Raw genomic sequence first — 15,683 nt, 5'->3', positions numbered from 1 at the left:
TTAGGCACAAGGCTAGCAATTTCAGGTGAAAAAAAAGTTGATTACATCGACCCCATTGTTTAACTAGTTCTTATTTTATTGACCCCAAATGGATGAAAAGTGAAGTTCACCTCGGCAGAATTTGAACTCAGAATGTAAAGATTGACCAAGTTTCTGCTAAGCAGTTTACCTGGCGTGCTAATGGTTCAGCTACCTCACCATCCTAATAATAATAATAATAATAATACCAATAATAATAATAATAAACTATTACTACCCATGTATTTTAATTTAACTTGAAAAAAAAAAAAAATTAACGAACTATTGAGTTTAGTTTAATGGCCTACCAATGTATACTATGAGTTTCTTTGCCCTAGGAGTCGGGAAGACACTCGGCAAGAAATGGAAGCAAATTTGAAAGAAGAAAAAAAAAAATAATAATAATACTTTGCATTATAGGCACAAGGACTGAAATTGGGGTTGGCTAGTCTATTACATTGACCCCAGTACATGACTGGTACTTGTTTTATCAACCCTGAAAGAATAATAATAATAATAATTTCAATTTTTGGCACAAGGCCAGCAATACTGAGGGAAGGTTTAAGTTGATTACATCAAACCCTGTACTCAACTGGTACTGGTACTTGTTGTATCTGCCCCTAAAGGATGAAAGGCAAAAATCGACCTCAGCGGAATTTGAACCCAGAATGTAAAGACGGACGAATTGCTGCGAAGCATTTCATCTGACTTGCTAACGACTCTGCCAGCTTACTGCCTTAATAATAATAATAATATAATAATAATAATAATAATAATAATGATAATAATAACTCAACGTGCTTAGTGAAACATGTACTTCTAAACCCTTAATATCAAAACACGTCTTTTTTGAGCAGATAATGAAAGCTGAAAACATCTTAACGAGGAACTTAATTACAAAACGGATGTCGAGGCTTTCTCTTGAAAACTGGACTGCTGGCAGCAACAACAACAACAGCAACAACAACAGGAAGTGTTTGAATGGTTCCTGAACATCATGGACATACCACTTGTTACCATGGATACAATACACGTCACCATGGAAGCAAAGATTTCAAATGGGTGGGGGGGGTGAGATGCTGGCGTTAGTAACCATAGTGATGTTGGGGTTGCTATAGGTGATACCATGTTGTCATGGGGACAGTTATACTGTTGTCATGGGGACAGATGATGTCATGGAGTAGTTGGAGTTGCTATGGTAACATTGGTGTAATGATGGAGAGGTTAATGTTGCCAACGAGAATATGAGGTTGCCATGGAGAAAAACAAACAAAAACAGAAAGTCAAAAAAAAGGGTCAATGATATTGGCAGGCATAGATGGACACAAAGCAGACGTTACCATAGAAACGATGTTGTGTTGGGGGTCTACCCTAGCGATTTTGTTGGTGGTTGCCAAGGAGACGGTGTTGACATTCGATAGGTCACTATAGAGTACATTGATAATACAATCGGAAAAATTTGATGTTGCCATGGAGATAGTTGCGTTGCCATGCAGATATATGAGTCACCATGGAGATAGTTGCGTTGCTATGGAAATATAGTCGTTGCCATGAGAAAATTCTATAGTTGCCATAGAAAGTTTTGTGGGAGTTTTTTCCAGTTTTTGTCTTGTTTATTCCGTTTTTTTTAATTTTTTGACTGAAGACTCGACTGCTAAAACTGCACGAGTCACATGTGACTCAAGAACCTTTAGGACTAGAGTTTTCGATTTATAGTCACCAAAAGAAACGTTTATGGTTTGTTACCATGGAAAGAACATTTTTTTTTTTTTTTTCAAATCGTTGCCATAGAGACAGAGGCATCGGTATGCGAAGGTGTAACAAGGTTCTTGTAGCTTGTATCTGCTTCTGCTTATTCCACCTGTAAATCTGATTAGCTGATGTCCCAGAGGGTGTTGTGCCAGCATCAGGGGTCTCACCACGCCTCAGTGTATCTGACGTCACATTCTTGGAGGGCAGGAAGCTTCTCCTACAGGAAGAGAAAAACAAAGGAAAGATTTATAAATGCGTTTTGTTGTGTAAAGGGAGAGTCATTATCTATTATATAAAATCCGTTCTCTATACATATATATACAATGGGATTCTTTCAGTTTCCGTCTACCAAATCCACTCAAGGCTCTGGTAGGCCTGAGGCTATAGTAGACACTTGCCCAAGGTGCCACACAGTGGGACTGAACCCGGAACCATGTGGTTGGTTAGCAAGCTACTTAACACACAGCCACTCCTATGCCTATTTATATATATATATATATACATATATATATATGATGGGCTTCTTTCAGTTTCCGTCTACCAAATCCACTCACAAGGCATTGGTTGGCATGAGGCTATAGTAGAAGACACTTGCCCAAGGTGTCACGCAGTGGGACTGAACCCAGAACCATGTGGTTGGTAAGCAAGCTACTTATCACCCAGCCACTCCTATGCCTATTTATATATATATATATATACATATATATATATATGATGGGCTTCTTTCAGTTTCCGTCTACCAAATCCACTCAAGGCTCTGGTAGGCCTGAGGCTATAGTAGACACTTGCCCAAGGTGCCACGCAGTGGGACTGAACCTGGAACCACGTGGTTCATAAGCAAGCTACTTATCACACAGTCACTCCTACGCCTATAAAAAAGGCAGGCATTCCCATGCCGGGAATTGAACCCAGGCTACTTGGGTGAAAGCCAGGAATCCAGGAATATATATATATATATATATATATATATATATATTGTTGTATTTCAGGATGGCTCTCTTACTCTTTTACTCTCTTTTACTTGTTTCAGTCATTTGACTGCGGCCATGCTGGAGCACCGCCTTGCTAACCAATCACATGGTTCCAGGTTCAGTCCCATTGCATGGCATCTTGGGCAAGTGTCTTCTGCTATAGCCCTGGGCCGACCAATGCCTTGTGAGTGGATTTGATAGACGGAAACTGAAAGAAGCCCATCATATATATATATAGATATATATAGGCGCAGGAGTGGCTGTGTGGTAAGTAGCTTGCTAACCAACCACATGGTTCCGGGTTCAGTCCCACTGCGTGACATCTTGGGCAAGTGTCTTCTGCTATAGCCCCGGGCCGACCAATGCCTTGTGAGTGGATTTGGTAGACGGAAACTGAAAGAAGCCTGTCGTATATATATATATGTATATATATATGTATGTGTGCATGTATGTTTGTGTGTCTGTGTTTGTCCCCCTAGCATTGCTTGACAACCGATGCTGGTGTGTTTACGTCCCCGTCACTTAGCAGTTCGGCAAAAGAGACTGATAGAATAAGTACTGGGCTTACAAAGAATAAGTCCCGGGGTCGATTTGCTTGACTAAAGGCGGTGCTCCAGCATGGCCGCAGTCAAATGACTGAAACAAGTAAAAAGAGAAAAAAAGAGAGAAAAGAGAATATATAGGCATAGGAGTGGCTGTGTGGTAAGTAGCTTGCTTACCAACCACATGGTTCCGGGTTCAGTCCCACTGCGTGGCACCTTGGGCAAGTGTCTTCTACTATAGCCTCAGGCCAACCAAAGCCTTGTGAGTGGATTTGGTAGACAGAAACTGAAAGAAGCCTGTCGTATATATGTATGTATATATATATATATGTGTGTGTGTCTGTGTTTGTCCCCCTAGCATTGCTTGAAAACCGATGCTGGCGTGTTTACGTCCCCGTCACTTAGCAGTTCAGCAAAAGAGACCGATAGGATAAGTACTGGGCTTACAAAAGAATAAGTCCCGGGGTCGATTTGCTCAATTAAAGGCGGTGCTCCAGCATGGCCGCATTCAAATGACTGAAACAAGTAAAAGAGTAAAGAATAAGAGTAACACACACACACACATATATAATACTTCTTTTATCAAGTGTGTCCTTCATATTTTAAGACAACTGTGCAAGAGGCATTTGACTGGTATGTCTAGCAGATGGAGTAACCAAGTAGAAGTACCTCTGTTAGAGGAAACCTTACCTTGAGACCTTCAAAGGTCAGGGCTGAAAGACAGGTACTGTTCAAATTTAATTTCCGTAAATTTTTCAAAGCTGGAAAAAGAAAACAGGTAAACAGGGGGTGAATTAAGTAAATAGGGGGACAAATGGTGGGATATGGTAGCATGAAGGTAGATCATTAATTAAAATAGATCACTGAATATGGAGATAATGGTAGTTTAAACATAACTTATAATACAACTAGCAGTATCGCCCGGCGTTGCTCGGGTTTGTAAGGGAAATAACTATATAAGCATCTTTAGAGAGTTATAGCCAAAAAATGGCAAAAAAAATGCATTAAAAATGGAAAAAAATTATGGTAAATTTTTTTTTAAATCGTTGACTCATCATAGACATTTTTAGAGAGTTACTTCCCTTATATAATAGCGGAAAAATGCATAAAATGGAAAAAAAATTATGGTAAATTTTTTTTTAAATCGTTGACTCATCGTAGACATTTTTAGAGAGTTACTTCCCTTATATAATAGCGAAAAAATGCATTAAAATGGAAAAAAAATGATGGTAAATTTTTTTTTAAATCGTTGACTCATCGTAGACATTTTTAGAGAGTTACTTCCCTTATATAATAGCGAAAAAATCCATTAAAATGGAAAAAAATGATGGTAATTTCTTTTTAAATCGTAGACTCATCGTAGACGCACGCTAATACCCAGAAGGGCTCGATATGAATCACGACTATAAGATACCCGGTTTTGGTTAAACTGCACCGCAAAATGTGGGAGTAGTTAGGAATCTAAATCGAAGGGGACAGACAGCACACAACCTCCCTTTTATATATAAAGATTAGATGGTGAGCTGGCAGAACCATTAGCATGACAGACAAAATGCTTTGTAGTATTTCTTCCAATGTGTGACGTTCTGAGTTCAAATCCCACCAAGGTCAACATTGCCTTTCATCCTTTTGGGGTAGATAAAATAAGTACCAGCTGAGCACTGGGGTCGCTGTAGTAGGCTAGTAACCACCTCAAAATGTCATGCCCAAAGTGTTTCAGTCATTAGACTGTAGCCATGCTGGAGCACTGCCTTAAAGGGTTTTAGTCAAATTGACCCGAGGGCTTTTTTTAAAGCCTAGCACTTATTCTATCACACTCTCTCTCTCTTTCTCTCTGGCAAATATACTGCTCAATACCACAGATTTGCTTGTCAGTTGCTTGACCTTACCCAGTTGGCCATGTCCCTCAGTGGCTGACGATATGTGCATCTCTGATCACGAGCAGAAGTAGTGGGGGAGCATCATAGCCATGTGTTGAGAGGGATTCTTCGGGGTTTGAATAATTCACCTCTGGAAACATGGGTGGTTCTTTCAACATCCTTAAACAACTCTTATTCAGGGACATCTTGAGCAGGTTACTCGACCAGAAGGAAATTATAAGTGGGCCCCAACCGCAAGGTCATGTGCTGTTTATATTGATATGAGATCACTTTGTTGCGCACATATGGTTGTGATGCATGTGCCTAGTGTACCCTTATCAGATGGGTAGTCATGATGGGTATACTGGGCTTCGTATATTTTACCCCAGTGTCACTTTGATGGCATGAACTGCGCTCTCACTCAATAATAATAATAATAATAATAATAATAATAATAATAATAATAATAATAATAATCGTTTCTACTGTAGGCACAAGGCCTGAAATTTGTGGGGAGGTGACTAGTCAATTACATCAACCCCCAGTGTTTCACTGGTATTTAATTTATTGACTCCGAATGAATGAAAGGTGAAGTCAACTTCAGTGGAATTTGAACTCAGAACATAAAAGCAGACGAAATGTCGATAAGTATTTCATTCAGAATATTAAAAAATAAAGCAGGAGTGGCTGTGTGGTAAGTAGCTTGCTTACGAACTACATGGTTCTGGGTTCAGTCCCACTGCGTGGCACCTTGGGCAAGTGTCTTCTACTATAGCCTTGGGCCAACCAAAGCCTTGTGAGTGGATTTGGTAGACGGAAACTGAAAGAAGCCCATCGTATATATATAATATATGTGTGTGTGCGTGTATGTTTGTGTGTCTGTGTTTGTCCCCCTAGCATTGCTTGACAACCGATGCTGGTGTGTTTATGTCACCGTCACTTAGCGGTTCGGCAAAAGAGACCGATAGAATAAGTACAGGGCTTACAAAAGAATAAGTCCTGGGGTCGAGTTGCTCGACTAAAGGTGGTGCTCCAGCATGGCCACAGTCAAATGACTGAAACAAGTAAAAAGAGAAAAAGAGTAAAAGAGAAACAAAACACCAATCCAGCCTTAGCCACACTGTTTAAATACTCACCAGCCAGACAGATGAGTCCTTTATCTGTAACTGGGGTCTCACACAGGTTGAGGACTTGAAGACGGACCAGATGCTCGGATATCAACTGAAGTCCTGCATCACCAAACTGGAACATTTAAAAGAAAAAAAAAAAAAGAAGCAATGGTTAGAATTAAGGTTGAAGATTATGGAGGTGGTGGTGGTGAGGTACAAGGATGGTGAAGACAATGATGATGATGATGGTGGTGGGGAGAAGTGATGGTGGTGACAACAATGATGATGATGATGACTGATAATGCTGATGGTGAGGTGTGATGGTTGTGATGACGATGATGATGATGATGGTGGTGGTGGTGGTGTTGGTGGGGAGAAGTGATGGTGGTGACAACAAAGATGATGATGATGAATGACAATGGTAGTGGTGAGGTGTGATGATTGTGATGACAATGATGATGATGATGATGGCAGTGGTGATAATGATGATGAAGAGGAGGATGGTGTTTGTGGATGTCATCATGATGATGTTGATATTCAACAGAATCCTTCAAAGTAGTGCCACAGCATGGCCACAGTCCAAGTTAAACAAGTAAAGGACGAAAGATATGTATTTATATATATTATTCAAGGTGGTGCCCCAGTATGGCCACAGTTCAAAGGACACAAAACTCTACTTGTGAAGACCTGTTGAGGCAAGTGGAAATCAAAATTGAAATCGATCAACATCAATGGAAATTGCAGCTGTGATACCAGTGCCGGTTGCACGTAAGTGAGCCATCCGAATGTGGCCATTGCCAGCGCCGCCCCGACAGGCCTCCGTGCCGGTGGCACGTAAAAAGCACCATCCGATCGTGGCCGTTTGCCAGCCTCAACTGGCCCCCATGCCAGTGGCACGTAAAAAGCACCATCCGACCGTGGCCATTTGCCAGCCTCGACTGGGCCCCGTGCCGGTGGCACGTAAAAAGCACCATCCGACCGTGGCTGTTTGCCAGCCTCGTCTGGCACCTGTGCCAGTGGCATGTAAAAAGCACCCACTACACTCACAGAGTGGTTGGCGTTTAGGAAGAGCATCCAGCTGTAGAAACACTGCCAGATCAGACTGGGCCTGGTGCAGCATTCTGGCTTCCCAGACCCCAGTTGAACCGTCCAACCCATGCTAGCATGGAAAGCGGATGCTAAACGATGATGATGATGAATGGCTAAGGGGGTCCTGGACTAAACCATTCAGGATGGTGCTCCAGCATGGTCACAGTCAAATGACTGAAACAGGTAAAAGATGTAAACTTAATTCTCTCTCATTATCAGGTGTGTTATTCCTGGATGTGTATATAATTCCAGGCTGGGTTTGAACTCAGAACTGACAATAGTCATGTCTAGACATTCTCGACTATGTTTGAGTCTAACAAAAAAAAGAAAATGGTCGTGGAGGGGCATGGAAGATGTAAGGGGTGGAAGATGTTGATATTGTTTGGGAAGGCAGCGAGATGGCAGAAACGTTAGCACGCCGGGCGAAATACTTAGCTGTATTTCAGATCAGACTGGGCCTGGTGCAGCCCCCTGGCTCCCCAGACCCCAGTTGAACCGTCCAACCCATGCCAGCATGGAAAGCGGACGCTAGATGATGATGATGATGTACAAGACAATAGGCGAAAGAGATATATTTTAAGACATGAGAACTTACCTGTGTTGACCACAAGTTGAGAGAGCGTAAGGAAGGTAACTTAATGAGCTCGGGGGCGCAAGCGCTGGTGACCTGTGTGAAGGCCAGGCTGAGACATTCCAGGTTTCCGAAGGAGCCAGCACTAAGCATTTTCACCAAATCTGCATCAGTAGACTGTGGTGGTAAGGTCAGCTTCTTCGGACCTCCCTTTTGCTGCTGCAAGGAAAGGGTTAGACTTAAGACAGTTAACATCTACAACACCACCACCGGTCAAACCTTGCCCACCACTCCATACACTGTGTTACTTTTAAAAAGCACACCACCACTGAAATAGCATTGCGACTGGTACTGACCTAGCAGTCACTGACCTGCTACCACTACCACCACCGGTCAAACCTTGCCCACCACTCCATACACTGACCTAGGTCACTGACCTGCCACCACTACCACCACCGGTCAAACCTTGCCCACCACTCCATACACTGTGTTACTTTTAAAAAGCACACCACCACTGAAATAGCATTGCGACTGGTACTGACCTAGCAGTCACTGACCTGCTACCACTACCACCACCGGTCAAACCTTGCCCACCACTCCATACACTGACCTAGGTCACTGACCTGCCACCACTACCACCACCGGTCAAACCTTGCCCACCACTCCATACACTGCGTTACTTTTACAAGCACACCACCACTGAAACAGCATTGCGACTGGTACTGACCTAGCAGTCACTGACCTGCTACCACTACCACCACCGGTCAAACCTTGCCCACCACTCCATACACTGCGTTACTTTTACAAGCACACCACCACTGAAACAGCATTGCGACTGGTACTGACCTAGCAGTCACTGACCTGCTACCACTACCACCACCGGTCAAACCTTGCCCACCACTCCATACACTGCGTTACTTTTACAAGCACACCACCACTGAAACAGCATTGCGACTGGTACTGACCTAGAGGTCACTGACCTGCTACCACTACCACCACCGGTCAAACCTTGCCCACCACTCCATACACTGCGTTACTTTTACAAGCACACCACCACTGAAACAGCATTGCGACTGGTACTGACCTAGCAGTCACTGACCTGCTACCACTACCACCACCGGTCAAACCTTGCCCACCACTCCATACACTGCGTTACTTTTACAAGCACACCACCACTGAAACAGCATTGCGACTGGTACTGACCTAGCAGTCACTGACCTGCTACCACTACCACCACCGGTCAAACCTTGCCCACCACTCCATACACTGCGTTACTTTTACAAGCACACCACCACTGAAACAGCATTGCGACTGGTACTGACCTAGAGGTCACTGACCTGCCACCACCACCAGTCAACCCCCCGGTCATCACTCTATATACTATGTTACTTTTACAGGCCCACCACCACAGAAATAGCACCTACCACCAACAACAACGTTGCTAAAGAACTAGCACCACTACCATACACCTACTACTACTACTACTACTACTACTGCTGCTACTACTACTGTTGCTGCTGCTACTACTGCTACTACTGCTGCTGCTGCTGCTGCTACTACTACTACTACTACTACTACTACTGCTGCTGCTACTACTACTGCTGCTGCCACTACTACTGCTGCTACTACTACTACTACTACTGCTGCTACTACTACTACTGCTGCTGCTGCTACTACTGCTACTACTACTACTACTACTACTACTGCTGCTACTACTACTACTGCTGCTACTACTACTACTACTACTGCTGCTACTACTACTACTACTGCTGCTACTACTACTACTGCTGCTGCTGCTACTACTACTGCTACTACTGCTGCTACTACTGCTACTACTACTGCTATTGCTATTACTGTCATTGTACTATGATCATCACTATCACCAGCACCACTGCTATTGTTACTGTGCCACAAGTACTACCATCATCATGACCACCACCCCAACTACTACTACTTCTACCCTTACTAGCATTATACCACCACAAACAATGGTCCACAACGAATACCACTAACACTACTACTACCATTACCTTCAAATCTTGCCCCCACCATCACCACTATTACTATAATACTACTACTACTACCACATGGCTCAGTGGTTAAAGCGTTGAGCTTACAATCAAGAGGCAGTGAGCTCGATTCTTGGACCAGGCTCGGTGTTGCGTTCTTGAGCAAGTCACTTTATTTCACATTGCTCCAGTGCAGGAGTGGATGTGTGGTAAGTAGCTTGCTTACCAACCACATGGTTCCGGGTTCAGTCCCACTGCGTGGCACCTTGGGCAAGTGTCTTCTACTATAGCCTCGGGCCGACCAAAGCCTTGTGAGTGGATTTGGTAGACGGAAACTGAAAGAAACCGTCATATATATGTATATATATATATATATATATATATATATATATATATGTATATATATATATATATATATATATTGTATTATTATATATATTATATGTGTGTGGTGTGTGTGTATGTTTGTGTGTCTGTGTTTGTCCCCCTAGCATTGCTTGACAACCGATGCTGGTGTGTTTTACGTCCCCTTACTTAGCGGTTCGGGAAAAGAGACCGAGAAATAAGTACTGGGCTTACAAAAGAATAAGTCCCGGGGTCGATTTGCTCGACTAAAGGCGGTGCTCCAGCATGGCCGCAGTCAAATGACTGAAACAAGTAAAAGAGTAAAGAGAGTTCACTCAGCCGTAGAAAGGATTTGCTGCCTCACTGGTGATAATCTGTATCGGCCCCTTTTGCCTTTCCCTTGGATAACACTGGTGGCATGGAGAGGGGAGGCTGGCATGCATGAGTGACTACAGGTCTTCCATAAAACAACCTCGCCCAGACTTGTGCCTCAGAGGGGAACTTTCTAGGTGCAATCCCATGGTCAGTCATGACTGAAAAGGGCCTTTACCCTTTTTTTATTACTACCACTAATACATCGCCCCCAGAAAAGCAAAACAGAAAATAATATTAAATGTGGATGAAAAAACAGAAATTCTTTTTTTAAAAGGCAGGGAAAAACAGCATGGAAAACAGAAATCAGAAGGAATAAAATAACATAAATGGCAGAAGATAGGAGACGATCAATACAGAATCACAAAAGATAGAAATAAAGGGACATAGCAGAAGATTGAAGACAGGAGGAGAAGGAACAGAATTGGGAACTGGATACAACAGATGATAGATAAAGGGGGTAAGCACAAAAGATTAGAAGGCAGAACTAAAAGGACATGAAGGGGAGTGAACAAGGAAAAATTACAGAAAGTGACAGAAGAAAAACAGAAAAATACAAGAGAGAAAGGGTCAGAAGTCAAAGAGGTAAAAACAAAAACAGATATAAGGCGGAATGAAGCAGGGGTCAAAAGAAAGAAGCAAAAACAGAAAAAGATATGACAGAATGAGACAGGAGTCAAAAAGAGACAAAGCAAAAGACCCCCCCCCCAAAAAAACCAGAAAAAGATACAAGAGAGAAAGGAACAGAAGTCAAAGAGGTAAAAACAAAAACAGATATAAGGCAGAATAAAGCAGGAGTCAAAAGAAAGAAGCAAAAACAGAAAAGGATATAAGACAGAATGAGACAGGAGTCAAAAAGAGACAAGGCAAAAGAACCTCCCCACCCCCCAAAAAACAGAAAAAGATACAAGAGAGAATAAGGTAGGAGCTGAAAAGAGAGAAGAGAAGACAGAAGATGAAACAGAATAAGGCGGAAGTCAAAAAGAGATTGAAGAAAAACAGAAAAAAGGCAATATAAAATAAGGTAGGAGTCAATAAGAGAAGGAAAAAACAGAAAAAGACACTAGACAGAATAAGGAAGAGTCAAAGTGTGAGAAGAAAAAGCAGTAAAAGCAAGAGAAGATAAGATAGGAGTCAAAAAGTAAAAGAATGTAAAACAGAAAAAGATAGGACCGAAGGTAGGAAAAAACAGAAAAAGGCAATACAAGATAAAGTAGAAGTTAAAGAGAGAAGAAAAAACAGAAAAATACAGTAGGCAGAATAAAACGGGTCAAAGTGTGAGATGAAAAAAAAACAGAAAAAGGCAAGACATGAGTCAAAAAGAGACAAGAATGAAAAACAATAAAAACCGCATGACAGAATGAGACAGGAGTCAAAAGAAGAGAATCAGGAAAAAACCGAAAAATAGATAGGACCGAGGGCAGGAAAAAACAGAAAAAGACAAGATAAAGTAGGAGTTAAAGAGAGAAGAAAAAACAGAAAAATACAGTAGGCAGAATAAAATAGGGGTCAAAGTGTGAGATGAGAAAACACAGAAAAAGGCAGTACAAGATAAGGAAAGAGTGAAAAAGAGAGAAGAATGAAAAACAGGAAAAAACTGATAACAGAATGAGACAGGAATCGAAAGGAGAGAATCAGGAAAGAACTGAAAAAGATAAGGTCGAGGGTAGGAAAAAAACAGAAAAATACAGTAGGCAGAATAAAACAGGGGTCAAAGTGTGAGGCGTAAAAAAAAACAGAAAAAGGCAAGACAAGATAAGGTAAGAGTCAAAAGAGAGAAGACTGAAAAACAGGAAAAAACTGATAATAGAATGAGACAGAAGTCGAAAGGAGAGAATCAGGAAAAAACCGAAAAATAGATAGGACGGAGGGCAGGAAAAAAACAGAAAAAGAGCATGGAGTAAAGAAAGAGAATAAGGCAAAATGTGAATGTAGTAAGGTATTCCACTGACCAACTCCCTCAGAGCGATTTGTCGTTCACACAATGCTGTGTACATCTTTTTCCCTGTGGCTGTTGTCTGCAGTGTGGTGATCATCTGCATCTTCAGGTCATTGCTTTCAATAATGTCCATCTCGAGCATCCCACAGAGGGCCTGTTGATGAGGAAAGGGCCACATAAGTAAAGATGAGGGAAGGTGTAATATGATGACGATAACAACAACAACAATGATAATAGTAATAATAATAATAACAACTTTGTAAATGAACAATCTGGTGTGTTTATTTTAATGGTCTACCAATGTATACAGTGCGTTTCTCTGCCCTAGGTGTCAGGAAGACACTCGGCAAGAAATGGAGACAATTGAAAGAAGATGCTAATGAAAATAATAATAATAATGATAATAATAATAATAATAATAATAACAATAACAACTTTATAAATGAACAATCTGGTGTGTTTATTTTAATGGCCTACCAATGTATACTGTGTGGAGGTACGTGGCTTAGTGGTTAGGGTGTCAGCACCATGATCGTAAGATTGTGGTTTCGATTCCTGGACCGGGCGACGCGTTGTGTTCTTGAGCAAAACACTTCATTTCACGTTGCTCCAGTCCACTCAGCTGGCAAAAATGAGTAACGCTGCGATGGACTGGCGTCCCGTCCAACTGGGGAACACATACGCCATTGAAACTGGGAACCCGGGCCCGTGAGCCTGGCTAGGCTTTAAAAGGGCGCATTTATTTATTTTTTATTAATGTATACAGTACGTTTCTCTGCCCTAGGTGTCAGGAAGACACTCAGCAAGAAATGGAAACAGAATTGAAAGAAGATGCTAATGAAAATAATAATAATAATAATTATCCTTTCTACTAAAGGCACAGGGCCTAAAATTTGGGGGCTAAGAAGTAAATAAATGAAAATGTGAATAACACAAATAATTGCTCCTTCACTGAAAAACGACCTCCATTATTCTCTCTCTTTCTCTCTCTCCATCTCTCCCTATCTTTCACTCCCTCCCTCTCACTTTCTATTTCTCTTCTCTCTCTCTCTCTGTCTTTCGCTTCCTTCTCTTTCTTTCTCATCTCTCTTTCTCATCTTTCTTTCCCCTCTCTCTTTCTCTTTCTGCCATTCCTCTTTTTCCATCTCTCTCTGCATCTCTTTCTCACTATCTCTCTCTCCCTCCCCTTTCTCTGCCATCTCTCTCTCTGTCTCTCTCCCCTTCTCTCTTTCTCTCTCACCCTCTCACATTTTCATCTCTCCCTTTCTCATCTTCTCTGTCTCTCTTTCTCTACCTTCTTCTCACTCTCCATCTCACTTTCTCTCTACTCTCTCTCTCTCTCTCTTCCATTTCTCTCTCCCCCTCTCCTTCCACTTCCTGTAGTTCTCTCTTTCTCTGCACCCCTCTCTCTCTCCCTACCTCTCTGTTTCTCTCTCTTCCTCCCCACTCTCACCATCTCTCTCCTACTCTCTCTCCGTCTCTCTCTCTCCCCTATTTTCTCATCCCCCCCCCAAGCAATATCTCACCTCCATGGCAGCCTCTTTACCCCTAAGGGCCAATAACATCACTGGATTAACACTTTTGCTCAGCTCCAGTAGAAACGTCTTCCTTTTGCAGCAACATCTAATCAAAGTGTTCAGCTGTGGATGATAAAATAATTAACCAGTTAATTACGGTAATTAATAAATATTATCAATAATCAGAGGCAAGTGAAAATCAAATCAAAATCAAAATCGATCAACATCAATGGAAATTGCAGCTGTGATACCAGTGCTGGTGGCACATAAGAGAACCATCGGAACGTGGCCGTTGCCAGCGCCGCTCCGACTGGCTACCGTGCCGGTGGCACGTAAAAAGCACCATCCGATCATAGCCGTTGCCAGCCTCGCCTGGCTCCTGTGCTGGTGGCACAAAAAAAGCACCATCCAACCGTGGCCGTTGCCAGCCTCGCCTGGCTCCTGTGCCAGTGGCATGTAAAAAGCACCATCCGATCGTGGCCGTTTGCTAGCATCGTTTGGCTCCTGTGCTGGTGGCACATAAAAAGCACCCACTACACTCATGGAGTGGTTGGCATTAGGAAGGGCATCCAGCCGTAGAAACATTGCCAGATCAGACTGGGCCTGGTGCAGCCTTCTGGCTTCCCAGAACCCAGTTGCACCATCCAACCCCATGCCAGCATGGAAAACAAACGCTAAACGATGATGATGGTGATTAATAATAACAAAAGCACTCTGAGGATGCAAACCTCCCCCAAGTCAACACCAATGTCCTCTCAATGATGAACCAGAGATGATTTTTAAAATGAGAATATCTGAAATAAACTCGACTGCTCTCAGAAATGAGAATGCTAAAAATGAACCCGACCACTCTCAAAAATTAAGTAAAAAAAATTGGAAAAATAATCCAGAATCCTTGTCTGGTATCAGATTGATGCCAAAATCTAATCAGTTTGTGCCAGTCATGAGGCCAAACATCCCTGAAAGTTTCATCTGAATCCATCCAGTGGTTCTTGAGATATCTTGTCCACGGACAAACAATATCTCCGCCTTCACTAAGCCGGCAGTAACAAACTAAGACGATGACCTGGTAGAATTGTGAAAATACCAGGCAAAATTCTTAGCGGTATTTCATCCATTTTTATGTTCTGAGTTGAAATTTTATGTTCTGAGTTGAAATCTTATGTTCTGAGTTGAAATCTTATGTTCTGAGTTGAGGACGACTTTGCCTTTTATCCTTTCAGGGTCAATAAAACAAGTACATAGTTGAACACTGGGGTTGATGAAATAGACTTACCCACTCCCCCAAAATTGCTGGCCTTGTGCCAAAATTTGAAAGCAATATTAATAATAACAAGAGGGCAGTGAGCTGGCAGAATGGTAAGCATTCCAGGTAAAATGCTTACAGGCATTTCATTTGTCTTTACACTCGTCCAACCCATGCCAGCATGGAAAGCAGACATTAAGCAATGACGACAACGAAGATGATGATGATGATGATGCTGATTCTGAGTTCAAATTTCACCAAGGTTGGCTTTGCCTTTTATCCTTTCAGGGTCAATAAAATAAGAACTAGTTATTTTAACAATCCTGCAACCTCATCACCTTCTT

General features: G+C 42.2%; 1 protein-coding gene across 2 annotated transcripts in view; it reads right to left on the bottom strand.

Annotated features, from left to right (window-relative positions):
* Nucleotides 1-1,648: 1,648 nt before the first annotated feature.
* The window catches only part of LOC115226169 (C-Maf-inducing protein), a 116,177-nt gene continuing 102,142 nt past the window's right edge, over nt 1,649-15,683 (bottom strand). The window contains exons 13-18 of one of the 2 annotated variants that reach the window (XM_029797166.2): nt 14,103-14,216; nt 12,590-12,730; nt 7,936-8,130; nt 6,279-6,384; nt 3,974-4,044; nt 1,649-1,987 (exon numbers count right to left, since the gene is read on the bottom strand). In XM_029797166.2, coding sequence (XP_029653026.1) covers nt 1,934-1,987; nt 3,974-4,044; nt 6,279-6,384; nt 7,936-8,130; nt 12,590-12,730; nt 14,103-14,216 — 681 coding nt within the window. In that variant the 3' untranslated portion in view covers nt 1,649-1,933. The remainder of the gene's footprint in view (nt 1,988-3,973; nt 4,045-6,278; nt 6,385-7,935; nt 8,131-12,589; nt 12,731-14,102; nt 14,217-15,683) is intronic. The other variant, XM_029797167.2, reaches the window with a different exon arrangement.

The sequence above is a fragment of the Octopus sinensis genome, linkage group LG29 (genome assembly GCF_006345805.1).
Source record: "Octopus sinensis linkage group LG29, ASM634580v1, whole genome shotgun sequence".
Lineage (NCBI taxonomy): Eukaryota > Metazoa > Mollusca > Cephalopoda > Octopoda > Octopodidae > Octopus > Octopus sinensis.
Note: the sequence above shows the minus strand (reverse complement) of the source record. Positions and strands in the feature narration are given on the sequence as shown.